Raw genomic sequence first — 13,184 nt, forward strand, 5'->3', positions numbered from 1 at the left:
CTCAAGTCCCCTACAAGCCCTCTGCTTCTTCTCCCTTATTCCCCAGCTTCCTTCCTGCTCTGTTCTTCTCCCCACATTTCTCTTGTTGAATTTCAGCACCCACTATGCTGTGTCCTTGAACCCTATGTCAGAGCTGGGATCCTGGTGTCCATCAGTCAACTGCAAGCTGGTCTTCCATTTATCACCTGCCTCTGAGTCCCTGTCCCTGTACTCTTTTCATGGTACTCTTCACTAATCTCTCTTGGGTGGGTCTCTCCCTTTATCCTACCCATTACTGACTGCCTAGATCACAAGCTGCTATAGCCACCTGACAAAGAACATAATCTTTCCCTTAGCCAAAACAGTTGTCAGTTCAGTTACCCATGGAGGTCCCCCCCTCTCCTCTCCAGGGTAAGAATCTTCCTTCTAATCACAACCAGTCCCTGCCTCCTCACCCCATCCTTTTATACAGAACCAGTCATGCCTGGATGTGCGAAACAGGAACAAACAGGTCTATTACTTGAGGAACATAATAAATGCTTTCCTCCCAGAGGAGAGAATGGCAATCTTTCTTAAACTGGTGCTGATTCTGGCACTTTGGAAGGCTTTACAAATCCATCACTAAGCTGCCTAAAGATAGAAGAAGTAAGACTCTCTGACAGCATCATGCAGAAAATTGGATACAATCTCCCAGCATGAGAAAACACACCGCTGAGTGGGTATAATGGTAAATAATAATGGGACGATCTAAAGAGAGGAGCCGATGAGTCATAGGAAGACACAGTAAATGTTGCAGACAAATTAAGTAGCACGAGACTCATTTTAGGAGGGTTCAGGGAAAAGACCAAAATGTTGGATGGAATTAAGATATGAAAAATGTGTTTGCTCAAAACCAGAATCCAAATTTGCTCAGACCTTGAATTGACAGAACAGACTGTTGGAAATTATGAAAATCTTAAGCTGTTATTAAAAAGTAAATTAAAAATTCTTGAACATCAGTTCCAAAAAATTCACCTAAGTTCCTACAAAATATTAAAAAATAATTTTTATTCTCATAATGAAATAAGAAAATCTATTTTTTAAAGTGACAATAACTGAAGCACAGAAAATAAGACTTGATTTTAAATTCAAATTCTGTATTTATAATAGAGCATGAGGCTATGTACTAGAAATCCATTTTTCCTTTGTAATAAATATAACTTAATTTTCAAAGGCTTGGTTAATAATAAATAATATAAAGCTCTAGTATATCTGCTTTAAATCTCCAAATTTTACTGTTACCATCATTTTTAAAAGCCTACCTCTGAGGAGATATTAGGCCTTTTAAAGGGAAGAAAACAATGGAATCTTTTGAATAACTTAAAATTTAAATGGAAAACTGACTGGAAAATAAATCTCGAATCTAAAACAAATTGGTAAATAAGCCCGAAATCACTTGGATAATGCTATTTAAGATAAATAACATTTGGGACACAGGGAGACTTTTTAAATTCAGGATGAGTCAATTTTGTTAATTGCAGATGGATTATGCACCTCAGGAGGTGTCCTGTGCTCCAATTCCAAAGCCTAGATCCATCCAGATAGGAAAAATCCTCCAACTCCTTAACAAGATTGGCTAAAGTAATGGCTGCAACAGGAGAGTGTACAAATTCTGTTTCTATCTCCAGCTATGAGGAACCAACCATGCAAAACAGTGGGATGTTTAGTGACCATCTATCTTACAATGTTATCTTTAACTAGATAGCTTAAGCCCTGACCAGGGCAGGTTCACTAGATGGGAGTGGGGGAGGGGATGGGGCAGGAAGAGGCAGAGGGGACTGTGAGAAATAGATATAAGAGCTAGCTGTTAAATACATATTATTTCCCAGTGTGAAGTTCATTGTTTCTGCCATGCTTTAATATATTCCACCATATTAAAAACAAAACAAAACAAAAAATATATTCCACTATATTTACATTATGTTATAAAACATGGTATCTTCCTTTAGAAGTTATGTTTGTCGTCAAGTTTCCTGTGAGAAAACACTTCCCTGACCTTGTATCATCTCTGATATTCTCCCTGACTCTGTCCTTTCTTCCAAAACCATTCTCTCCTCCACTGAAGTATCCCATGCCTTCCAACCTCCCCATCTCTCCCTACCATCTGTCTATTAGATTGGTTTGAAAAATCAAGCACATGGAAAAAAATGTCAGTGAACAGGAATGAGTGTGGAATCTGAAAGTATCCATCTAGTGGACCACCTGATTTGAAGGGCTACTCCGACATTATGGGCAGATAAGATAAAACTTCCACGCAAACATTTCACTCTCTTCCTCAACCAAACTACACTTTTAAACAAAAATGATAAATGAGTTTCATTGCTTTTCATTTGAGGTTTAGGCAGGGGAATAAAATGCCATTTGAACAGAAGATGCACCTTCTCTCCAAGCACTTGAACTTCCAACAGCCCAAGACAGCATGCTCAGCCCAGTGGACTTTATTCTTTCATCTACATGTTCTCCCGTCTCTAGACACTTGACTCTCTCTAAGTTAGTGTTTTTAATAAAAGGTAATATTTTCTCAAACAAGATGGTGGGTGGATTACAACAAAATGTATTTTTTTCCCATTGTTCACCTGGGATGGAATGACTGCTCAGGTGAGAGCACATGAGTATATTACTGGGTGCTTTAATAAATAAATCAAAAATATCATTCCACTGGCAAGCTTGTTATATTTATTTTTACTCTGCTATTTTTGATTAGTCTTGCCTATTTGATTTCCCTCTCTCATCTCTTTCCTCTTTTCTCTTCATCTCAGGTATCTAATTGGGTTTCCCTCATGTAATAGGCCATCACACTGCAGTTCTTATAGTTTTATTCTTTGCTTCTTTCTTTTGTCTCCAATCTCTTTGCTACACTCAAGCTCTACATTTCATTTCCCATTTAATACTAACCCATGCCCACCTAGTTAAATTTACTTTAAAATTAAAAACAAAAACAAAAACAAAAATAAACACCCTCTCACTGCTCAAACAGTAAGCCTACCTTTTAACCCTTTTCTTAATATTTATTTGCCTGAGAGGATTGCCCAGTAAGGTCAAAGGTTGAATAAAACATTAGTTACATATATTTTAAAAAACTGAATGAATTCTACCTTTGTCAATAAGACAGATATAATATCAACACTTTCAATAAACTTGCTTAAATTACAAAAGACCCTATAGATGAAGCAAAGTGGGTAGTTAGAACAGCTTCATGTGGCCTAAACAGGTTTCCAAGGCTTTATCTCAATTATGCCACCCCATCCTCAGCAGGAATGAGGAAAAATCTAAAGGTCATCTCATCTTTCCTGATTATGTAAGATGATCATAAATCAACTGCCAGTAAATACTCCCAATGTTTGCATAATCATGACTCTAGATATCTTCACCCCTTACCCTGAGTGTGTTTTTGTTGGTCTTGTCTAGAGGGAATTGTTGAATCAGCTGAACAACAACCACATCTCACACTATATTCTATTTACCGCACACCCCCAACCAATATAATGTCAATTTTTTAACATGTTTCAAGACTAACATAAAAATAATCTTCTACTGGGAAAAAAATCTATGTAATTTAAGAGTTTCTGAAATTAGAGTTATAATTTCCCTTTATGGAGAAAATAACACCAGATAAAAATAACCAGTACAATGACCAATTTAAAAATATGAGTGCAAGTTCCATAAAAATCTCTATTCTGTTGCTCTGAAATAAGAATTCTGTATTTTAATTGCTTTTGTTTTCTCTCAAAGAATATTCAAGGCATCTTTAAGGTGGTATTGTATATATGATTGATTTGTTTTTCAGCAAAAAGGGTGATTTAGTGATCTTCCAAGAATTTTCATGGGCCTAAGTCACTAGACCCAACAATACAATAACAATTATATATATTTAATAAAATATTTGCATTTGCTTTACAGATTACTTATTACTGACATATTAAAGTGCGCATAAACATATTTGAATCATAAGCTTACAAATTCTACAATGATATGAAAACAAATTACACATGAAAGAAATGTTAAAAAGGCATTGATATGCAAAAGTATCCAAACTGGCACTCAGTAATAATTTTCTAAGAAAATCAAGTTAAATAAAAGAAGTGAGAATTCATAGACTTCTTATTAGCCTAAGAAGAACACTCCAAGCATAAAGTTCAATTTTATACAGCTAATGTGAGAACGATGCCTTGGACATTTCAAGTATTTGAATGTCAAAGGTGAATAGATTTAGAGAGTTTTGACACATTTATTTTAATGAGTTTGAGATTCTTAAAAGAATGCTGAAGATATACACTTCAAAATTCCCCCAAGCCTTTGGATATTGTGGTTAGCGCCGCAATTTTCTCGTATTTTTCCTAGATCATTTTATTTTTATGAACAGTTCATTGAATCCAAATAATTGAGCTGGGGTGAATGGAGGAAGAAGGAGGACAGTGAGGGGGAAGATTTAGGAAAATATATCTGCAATTAGTTTTCTGTCTTATTTGGAACTAGAGAAAATAGGATCACTCCACGCAATTGATCTGAAAATGAAACATGATCCCAGTGATTGAAAGTGAAGGAAGAATACATAATTCTGAGTTATGGCTTTCTCGTAACATTTATACCCTTACTTTCTTTTTTACAGGCCAATTTTGTAATAAAAATCATTATTAAAATCTCAATCACTAAAAATGCATTTATTAAGCATATGGTATAAAGAATGCTGCTCCAAATAGTCCCTGGCCCAAAGGAGGAAAGTCTCTTTTTCAAAACATTTAATTCTTAAAACCTAAGAAGTAATACTATACCCAAAAGGAAAACAATACATTTGCTTTTTTGAATCTCATTTCATTTTGTGAACATTTTTGTGACAGCTGAAATATAAACGATTCTCTACAAACACGTCAGAACTATTTGTTAGAAGACAAAACTCAGTGAGATTTTCAAACCCACTTTTGGTCTCCAACCACATATTCATCAATTCCAAACTACCAAAATGAAAACTGAAGGGTTAACATTTCTTTGTCTGGATTAAAAAATACTTACACTATTGGCTTTTCCAGGCGACTTCCCTGAGAACCAACAATCTCCCCCAATGTACAAAACACTTGTCCCAGAAAGTCCTAAAATAGATAAGAGGATTAAAGCTCGTAAGTTCTCAAACTGTCTTTACACTACATATTTTGTACATCATATTTGCATTGGTTTCATTGCTGAAATACCGAATTCTCTCACCTCCAATAGTAAGTAAAATAAGCTCAATATGCATTCATTTTAGCATGTGATTTTCCTGCAAGTATGCGAAGCCCTTTGTCCTTTTTATCACGGCAGACCTGTTATTGCAAGTAAGCAAGACATTGCTTTCCTTTTCTTTTTCTTTTTGAAATTACAACAAACATGGAATAAAGTTCCAGGATCTAAATTCACAACTGGCTTGATTTTGGATGCTTCTGAACCTAGCAAACTTTGGGCTGAGGAGGCAAACTGTGACCAGCTCAGACAGGCTGTGAGATGTGGCCACAGGAGGGGTCCCAAGCCACATGGCCAGGTGTCTATTCCATGACTGCCACTGATTACCTGGGACTGGGCAATTAATTAAGCTCTCCCATTTCCTCACTGCTAACATGTACTAGTCCTCCTCACAGAGTAGTTTTGAGGATGAATGAGTTATTGCATTAGTTAATATTAGCATATATTAAGCACCTAAAAATAGGTTAAGTATATTAGATTATAAAGTTCACTATGTACAGCTAGATGAATCTTATTTTCAAGTATAATCTTACACTTATTTTCAGGACTCAGAATAACCTTGCAAAATGAAAGGTCTGTTATTAATCTCCATTTCACATATAAAGAAACTCCTACTCATACAGGAGGTTGATCTTTTCATGTTTTAAGCAGTCAGTAAGTAGCAGAGTCAGGAATAACCCAGATGTTCCAATTCTAGATTACTATGCTCCCTAAGAATTTAAATATAAATACAATGCAATTTCACATGCCAATAAAATAAGAGTTCCAACATCATCTGGATATATGAGTCAAGAAAATATGGAAGTATTTCAGGGAGAGACACACCCTCTAGTTCAGTCTGTATATGATTCGAATCCCCTAAAAGAAAAGGTGAAAGATCTCCCTAAATTGAACAGTGAACCAGTCCACGAGAAGCTCTAAGAAGGATGGACAGAAATGAAGGCCAACAAAATGTTGTTTAAAGTTTTTAATAAATAAAATTTTCAAATGCCTAACAAGTCACAAAAGTAAAAACTGTGTATTCCATTTAAAAAAATAAAAGAAGGGGAGAGTGCTCTAAGTCTCATGAAGGAAAAAAAAAAAGCCCACACTGGAGAGTAGGATAGTCAGGATAACATTTCCCAAAGGCAGTAAGCCTTGAGAGCCAAGTAGGAATCTGATCATGGAGAGATGAGAGTTGGACGTTCTGTTAGCTAGGATGCAATGAGAAGTTACTCAGATCTGAGGGCTAAAAGCTATGAAGAGAAGGGGTAGAGAGGGGGGAAGGACAAAAGCAGGGAAGGAGTATGTTTTGCTTTGCAAAAAAACAGCCATTCCCACCAAAGAGACACCCAGCTGTGGAGGCCACTTTTAGGCAAACAGACTGGAGCAAAGGAATGTAGAAAGGGCCCTCAGATCCCACCAGGCTGAATAGACAGGCCCATCAGGAGCCCCACCTCCAAATAACCGTAGGCCCTAACTGGCCAATGGGCTACTTACAACCAGGCACAGTTACCAAAAAAGGCAGAATTCCATATGTCCCCATACCTCCTCATCTTCCCCCTTTAAAAACAGCCCCCATCTACTGGCTCATTGCAGATACCCTCTCTTCTCTCTGGTCGCTGCTCCCTTGCAATGTATTCGATAAACTTCTATCTCCTTTGTTCTGCTTCAGGTGAATTCTTGGACCTCCCAAGCCACCAGCTTCCACCCAATAGTCAGCCCACATTTCGGGGCCCCCATCCAATCAAGAGATTCCCCATTTAGATACCACGCCAGCTAGGGGTTTCATCTGTTGGCCCCTTAGTAGGTGTTTCTTTCACCTGATAGCCTTATCTGAGCCATTTTGGGCCGGTTTGAGCCATTTTGGAGCTGAGGACCTGCAGAAGCCCCACCGAAGTTGTCCTGTAGTTACCTTTAGTTCATTATAAAACTCAGATCTACTCCTATAGGTGGGGTGTTCTGCCATTTTTTTTAACACAGATACATGTATTAGCATGTTGACATGCTAGGCACGTGCAATTGAACCAAAGTGCCTAAATAATAGAATACGTATAACTCCCTAATGTGTATGTAGTGCATATGCAAGCCGCCGCCCCCACCCCCAGTACACTGAATAAAAGCTTCCAGTACTCACCCCAGGGGGAGACAGTGCTTTGACAGCTGTCTCTAGCTCCTCACTTGCAACAAGTAATAAAAAGTTCTTCACTTTCAACACTTCCTTGGGTTGTGTTCAATTTAATGCACCCCAGGCAGTGAACCCCTTGAGTTCAGTTACAATTCCAGTGAAAGAACAGAATTGGCTCTGTTGACCCCAAGATATACCTCTTTGGCAGAAGGATTATTTTAGAGAAGCAGTAGACTCAGGAGAAGCTCAGAAAACCACGCTAGAAGTTACCCCTCTGTAGGAGATATTTACATTTATAAGAAAAATTTCCATTTGTAAGGGTATAGGAAGTAGAGGGGGTACTAAATCTCTAGGAACTCTTCTTAGTGGAGAAGGCAGAGACTTCAATCTGCATAAACCATGCCCTCTTTAACATGCTTTGCCTGAAAACCTCCCTCCCATAACTGGTTCCCCACCCACCAATATTTTTTGTCTTTAGCTAGACATGGTATAAGATTTGGACCACTTCAGGGAGTTACTCATTTTTTTCTTGGCATTTTACAGGAGATAAATTATTAAATTTTCATTTGTTTTTCTACTGTTAATCTGTCTTTTTCATTACAGAGGGTTGTCAGCCAAGAACCTTGAAGGGTAGAGGGAGAATTATTTTTCCTCCCTGACACAGTCCTAGAGAACAGATCAGGCAAGAATGTAATGAGAAAAGAGTGGGCCTCAAGTAAGGGGCAGAATTGAAGATGAAGAGCCAGAATGGTGAAAGATCCAGTTGGCTGGGCAAAAACAAACATAGAAAAAAGTTGCCTTAGGATAATCAGAAGCAACTGGAAGACTTTTAGCAATGCAGGGATACCATTAGAATAGTGCATTCATGAATAGGGAAAGGATGGGACTTTTAGGTAGGTAAAGAACGGGGGGGGGGGGGGTGGCAGGGGGGACAACTAGGCTTTCTGAAGGTATTTCAGGTATGCAGACACTGAAACAGAAAAAAGACAGAGATCAGGAAAATTTAGACCACCCTATCCAAGTTACTAGGTTAAAATGTTTTTCTACTAATTAAATTGTAACCACAGAAAATAAAAATAACCACAAAAACTAATCAGGGCTCAAAGGAAAAGTTTGCCATGAAGATTAACCAGACCTAGCAATACGTATCTATAGATCATAGATGTCACAGAAACAAAGATTCTCACACAATATATAAACGTCATGTTTAGTTCCAGGCCACTGCCCTAACCACCGGCAAGTTTCCTGGAAAGTCCTAATAAAAGGCCAGAGATGAAAAGCCCTCACTGGCAACCTGGTTGGGAGCCCTCACACTCGTGAGAGCTTTTTCTGTATCCTTGCTTAATAAAACTCTATCGTTTTGCTCACTCTCCTTTGTCCGTGAGATTCATTCTTTGATTCTGTGAGACAAGAACCTTGGTCCCCTGCTTCATTCAGATTACTCAGGTACCAGTGTGCAGAATGGACTGAGGGATGAGGAAAAATCTGGAACCTGGATCAATCAGAAGACTCTAATGGTTAATAAGAAGCCAAGTGTTAAGACTCAAACTACAGTTGTAGCAAGTGGTAGGAACAGTGCAGAGAAAAGTGACAGGATTTGGTGTAAACTATACTGGCACATGCAGGTCATGTGGGAAAAAAAGGTAGAAGAGAAATTATTAAATCTCCTTACTACCTACAGCCCACTGACAAGTCCTTGAAACAGGCAGAGTGACATTCCTCTAGGGACGCAGCTGCCTCCATGTTAATACTTTGCTAAGGGCGAAAGGCAATCTTAGCCGGACCCCCAGGATGCTCTAAGTCTACTTTAAAATATACAAATTCCTTTGGAAATTTCCTTTATCTCTACTCCCCAAGATACATGCTGGCAGTCATCTGCCAGGCATATGACCCACCAATATATATCTGCAGGGTCTCATGACTAAGGTTTTAGCAGACAGCAATAAATGACCTTTTCCCAACAATAGCCAGCCTTCTCAAGGTCCTGGAAACCTTGCTTCCAAAATTCCTTAGAGACTTCCGCTATCTCTAACCCCCTCCCAACTTGAAAGTATATAATGGGCCACTGCTCATGACCCCATTGCAGCTCTTTCTGCCCACCGGTCCTGTCCCTGTGCTTTAATAAAACCACCTTTTTGCACCAAAGGTATCTCAAGAATTCTTTCTTGGCCATCAGCTTCGAACCCTAATGTCTTTCCTACATCAGCACAGGGTGTGCGGGGGGGTGAAGTAGAGATAGGAAGAAACAGAAAATAACTCTAGATCTGAAACTTGATGGCTTACAGAATGACAATGTCACCAGCTAAACCCAAGACCTGACCTTTACTGCTCACCTGCTCGTACTCATTGACCTTTGTCCCACATTTTTCCGTAAGTTCTTTCTGGCTTATCTCTCACTTAACACAGGCTAAAAAGACCCAACGGGCATAGCATCCCCTGAAGGAAACCGAAACTACCCCCTCAAGCTTTAATGACTGCCCTGGCGAAGAGCTCTGGAGGCCCAGACCACGCAGACCAGTTTGAGCTTAACTCACACATGTGCAAATCGACCATGTAGTGAAGGACTTCTACCTCATTATCATGCTAAAATATCCGCCCAAGGAGGAACACAAGCCTCATTAACATAACACACGATGTTTGTACAGGCAGGTTTCCTTAAGGTGCATATGCAACCTTATGCCCACCTCTACATATGATGACAAGGTTCCCCTTTCTAAATATTCACCGGAACGCTAAATAAAAGGAACCCATCCACCCCTGCTTTTGCTGGGGAGTCACAACTTTAGAAGTTACTCCCCATGATCTCCGCATTTGCTGTAAATAAAGTTTCCTTTGTGTGACAACTCCACTTGGTGTATCTGTGACTCACCAAAGAGCGAACTCACATTAGTTCAGTTACAACACCGTCATAAAAGTGCAAATCATTTTGTTTTGCTTCCAAGTAGGTAAAAAGTATGTTAGGTAAAGCCTTGACATATTTGAATTAAATATCCTTAATAACAACATGTCTTTCCCAATTTCAAAACAGACTTTACAGGTATATTTATGGGTTCTCTAAGTCTCATGGCAGAAAGTCAGTGCTGAATACTAGGATTCTAGAACTCTTCTATAGATAATGGATCCTGATAGGTAGCTGTGCATGCTATAAGCTGTTCTGTGCTACCATTCCTCAAGAAAACAAAACAGAAGTATTGAGCATATCCACATTAGCGTCGACATATTAGCAAATAGAGAACATACAAATATCATCACTGCTGAACAAAAGGGAAATTAAAATAATAAAATCAGGGGCGCCTGGGTGGCTCAGTCGTTAAGCGTCTGCCTTCAGCTCAGGTCATGATCCCAGGGTCCTGGGATCGAGCCCCGCATCAGGCTCCCTGCTCCGCGGGGAGCCTGCTTCTCCCTCTCCCACTCCCCCTGCTTGTGTTCTCTCTCTCGCTGTGTCTCTCTCTCTGTCAAAATAAATAAAATCTTTAAAAAAATTAAAAAAAAATAATAAAATAATAAAATTAATAAAATGTGTACCAAAAAGATATGGTAGGCATCTCTATATATTATCTCCAGAGTTACTGCACACTTTGCTGCTAAATATTTACGGCATTTATGTAGTTGTTCTACTCTGTTTATGTACTCCCTAGCGAGCAATACATTTACCACTCACAATGGAAAAACTGGCATACAGTGATTGTCAACTACGCCTTGCACTGGAAATTTCTACTGAATCTATTTAGTCATTTCAATGCTTCACATTTTCTATACCCAATACAGTAATAGAATGCATGTCCTTCAATGGATATTTTTAGATATTTTAGTCTGTAGTTAAAGATAGAAGTAAAAATTACCTCTAACACAAACTGCTTTATTGTTTCTTACTATGGTGTTGTGTTCCAGTTGATGAGTCATTATAATTATGTCATAAAAGAATTTCCAGTAATAAATCCAGGCATGTTTCCACAGCTTTAACACATAGACCAAATCTAGTTTATAGTGTCTGGCAGTTCAGAAATGCTTCAATTCATTCAATCACATTCACTATTGGGCTTTCCCCAAAATGACCAAGAGATTAATAAATATTTGCCAAATCAGTTAATTATTATTTTATAATCTAAATAATACACAGATAGAGCTTAGTTTTGAAATCTATTCAAATGTACATAAACCACGTTGTCAGTATATAGGGTACATTCTACCACTCTTTAAAAGTATCCAAATATGACCCTGAATGCAGTATGCTGTTGTTAAAGCTGAAAGATCTAGCAATACAAAGTAAAGGACACAAGAAAAGAGCAGAAAGCATAGCACACAAAGCATTATAACAATAATAGGAGTTTTCCATTGCATAGGTAGTTCAAAAAAGTTATCAGCCCATCAGAGGGAGTCTTTGGATTATTCTTATTAACTACCTAAATCCAATTTTATTACTAATATAATGCAGCTCAAAATCCAAGAAAGCATTGCTATACCATCAGATTGTAGCTGATTATTATACAAATATACAGTTGACTCTTGAACAACATGGGTTTAAACTGCGCAGTTATAAGTGGATTTGTTTCAATAAATACAGTATAATACTATAAATTAATTTTCTCCTCCTTATGATTTTCTTAATAACATACTCTTTTCTCTAGCCTACTTTATTGTAAGAATACAGTATATAATACATATAACATATAAAATATGTATTAATTGTTTATGTTATCAGTAAGGCTTCCGGTCCAACAGAAGGCTATTAGCTGTTACGTTTTTGGGGAGTCAAAAGTTATACACAGATTTTCAACTGTGTGAGGGTTGGCACCTCTAACCCCCATATTGTTCAGGGGTCAACTGTATTTCTCTTCTTTTTCTTTTTAATATTCAGTAGAATGTCCTTAACTGCACACTTGAGCATAATATTCTAATTCCTTCAAACTTATTACGTCATTATTTCTTCATACCATTTTTTACTGATCAATTCCTCTATCTACATTTTATATTATATTGTGGTTAGCTACTTATCTATATTCATAAAAGTTGCATGAATGCTATGTACTTTAATAATTCCACACATATTAATAAGTTTGCTTTGCAATAAAGGAACTGGTTCTGTTTGTTGGTTTATTTGCTTGCTTGCTAGGTACCAGTATTAATTCTGATATATCCTTTTTAAAAGACCTTTTACAAACATGCATACACACATACATTTATTTATTTATTTAAAAAGCAGTGTAACATATTCCTTAAGACTGAAAAATATGAGTGTCTATATTGCTTATGTTTATATTCTGGCTGAACCAATGACTAATATAAATCTTACTAATTAATGACCACTGATAATATTAAGTCTTACTAATGACTCTATGTCTCGGTATCTTGATCTATAAAATAGACATAATAAATAATGCCTACATATTAAGTTGTTGAGAGAACTAAATAAGATATATGCAAAGCACTTAATAAGATAGTATATGCAGATAATGTATGAAAAGCACTTAGAACAGATGCTTGGAACATGGTAAGCATTTAATAAAGATATGCTTCTCTTCTCCTCCCTACTTCCCTGGGGTTAGAAGGATATTACTATATACTCAAAATTTATCCCTTGCCACTAGATTCCAGTACTGCAGATACTATAATTACTTGAATAAAATATTTTATATCCCCTTTACACTTATGGCCAATTCAAATGCTCAATTTAAGTTTCATTATAAAATACAAATGTGTCTTATATACCAACTCATCTTAACATGTTAAGTAGTATGCATATAAACATACTCATGTAAAAGGATGACATTTTTAAAACAATGGTATAGTGACCAGGAGACATTAAAGGTAAGTGAAATTTTTGATTTCTACACTATCACAAAGT

At 37.4% G+C, this 13,184-nt stretch overlaps 1 protein-coding gene across 3 annotated transcripts in view; it reads right to left on the reverse strand.

Annotated features, from left to right (window-relative positions):
- CPNE8 (copine 8) overlaps positions 1-13,184 on the reverse strand; it is a 224,155-nt gene that overhangs the window by 129,909 nt on the left and 81,062 nt on the right. For 2 of the 3 annotated variants that reach the window (XM_036082452.2, XM_036082455.2), the window contains exon 6: positions 5,029-5,105. The exons of the other annotated variant lie outside the window; for it this stretch is intronic. In XM_036082452.2, coding sequence (XP_035938345.1) covers positions 5,029-5,105 — 77 coding nt within the window. The remainder of the gene's footprint in view (positions 1-5,028; positions 5,106-13,184) is intronic. 3 annotated transcript variants of the gene reach the window in all.

This window comes from Halichoerus grypus, chromosome 6 (assembly GCF_964656455.1).
Source record: "Halichoerus grypus chromosome 6, mHalGry1.hap1.1, whole genome shotgun sequence".
Lineage (NCBI taxonomy): Eukaryota > Metazoa > Chordata > Mammalia > Carnivora > Phocidae > Halichoerus > Halichoerus grypus.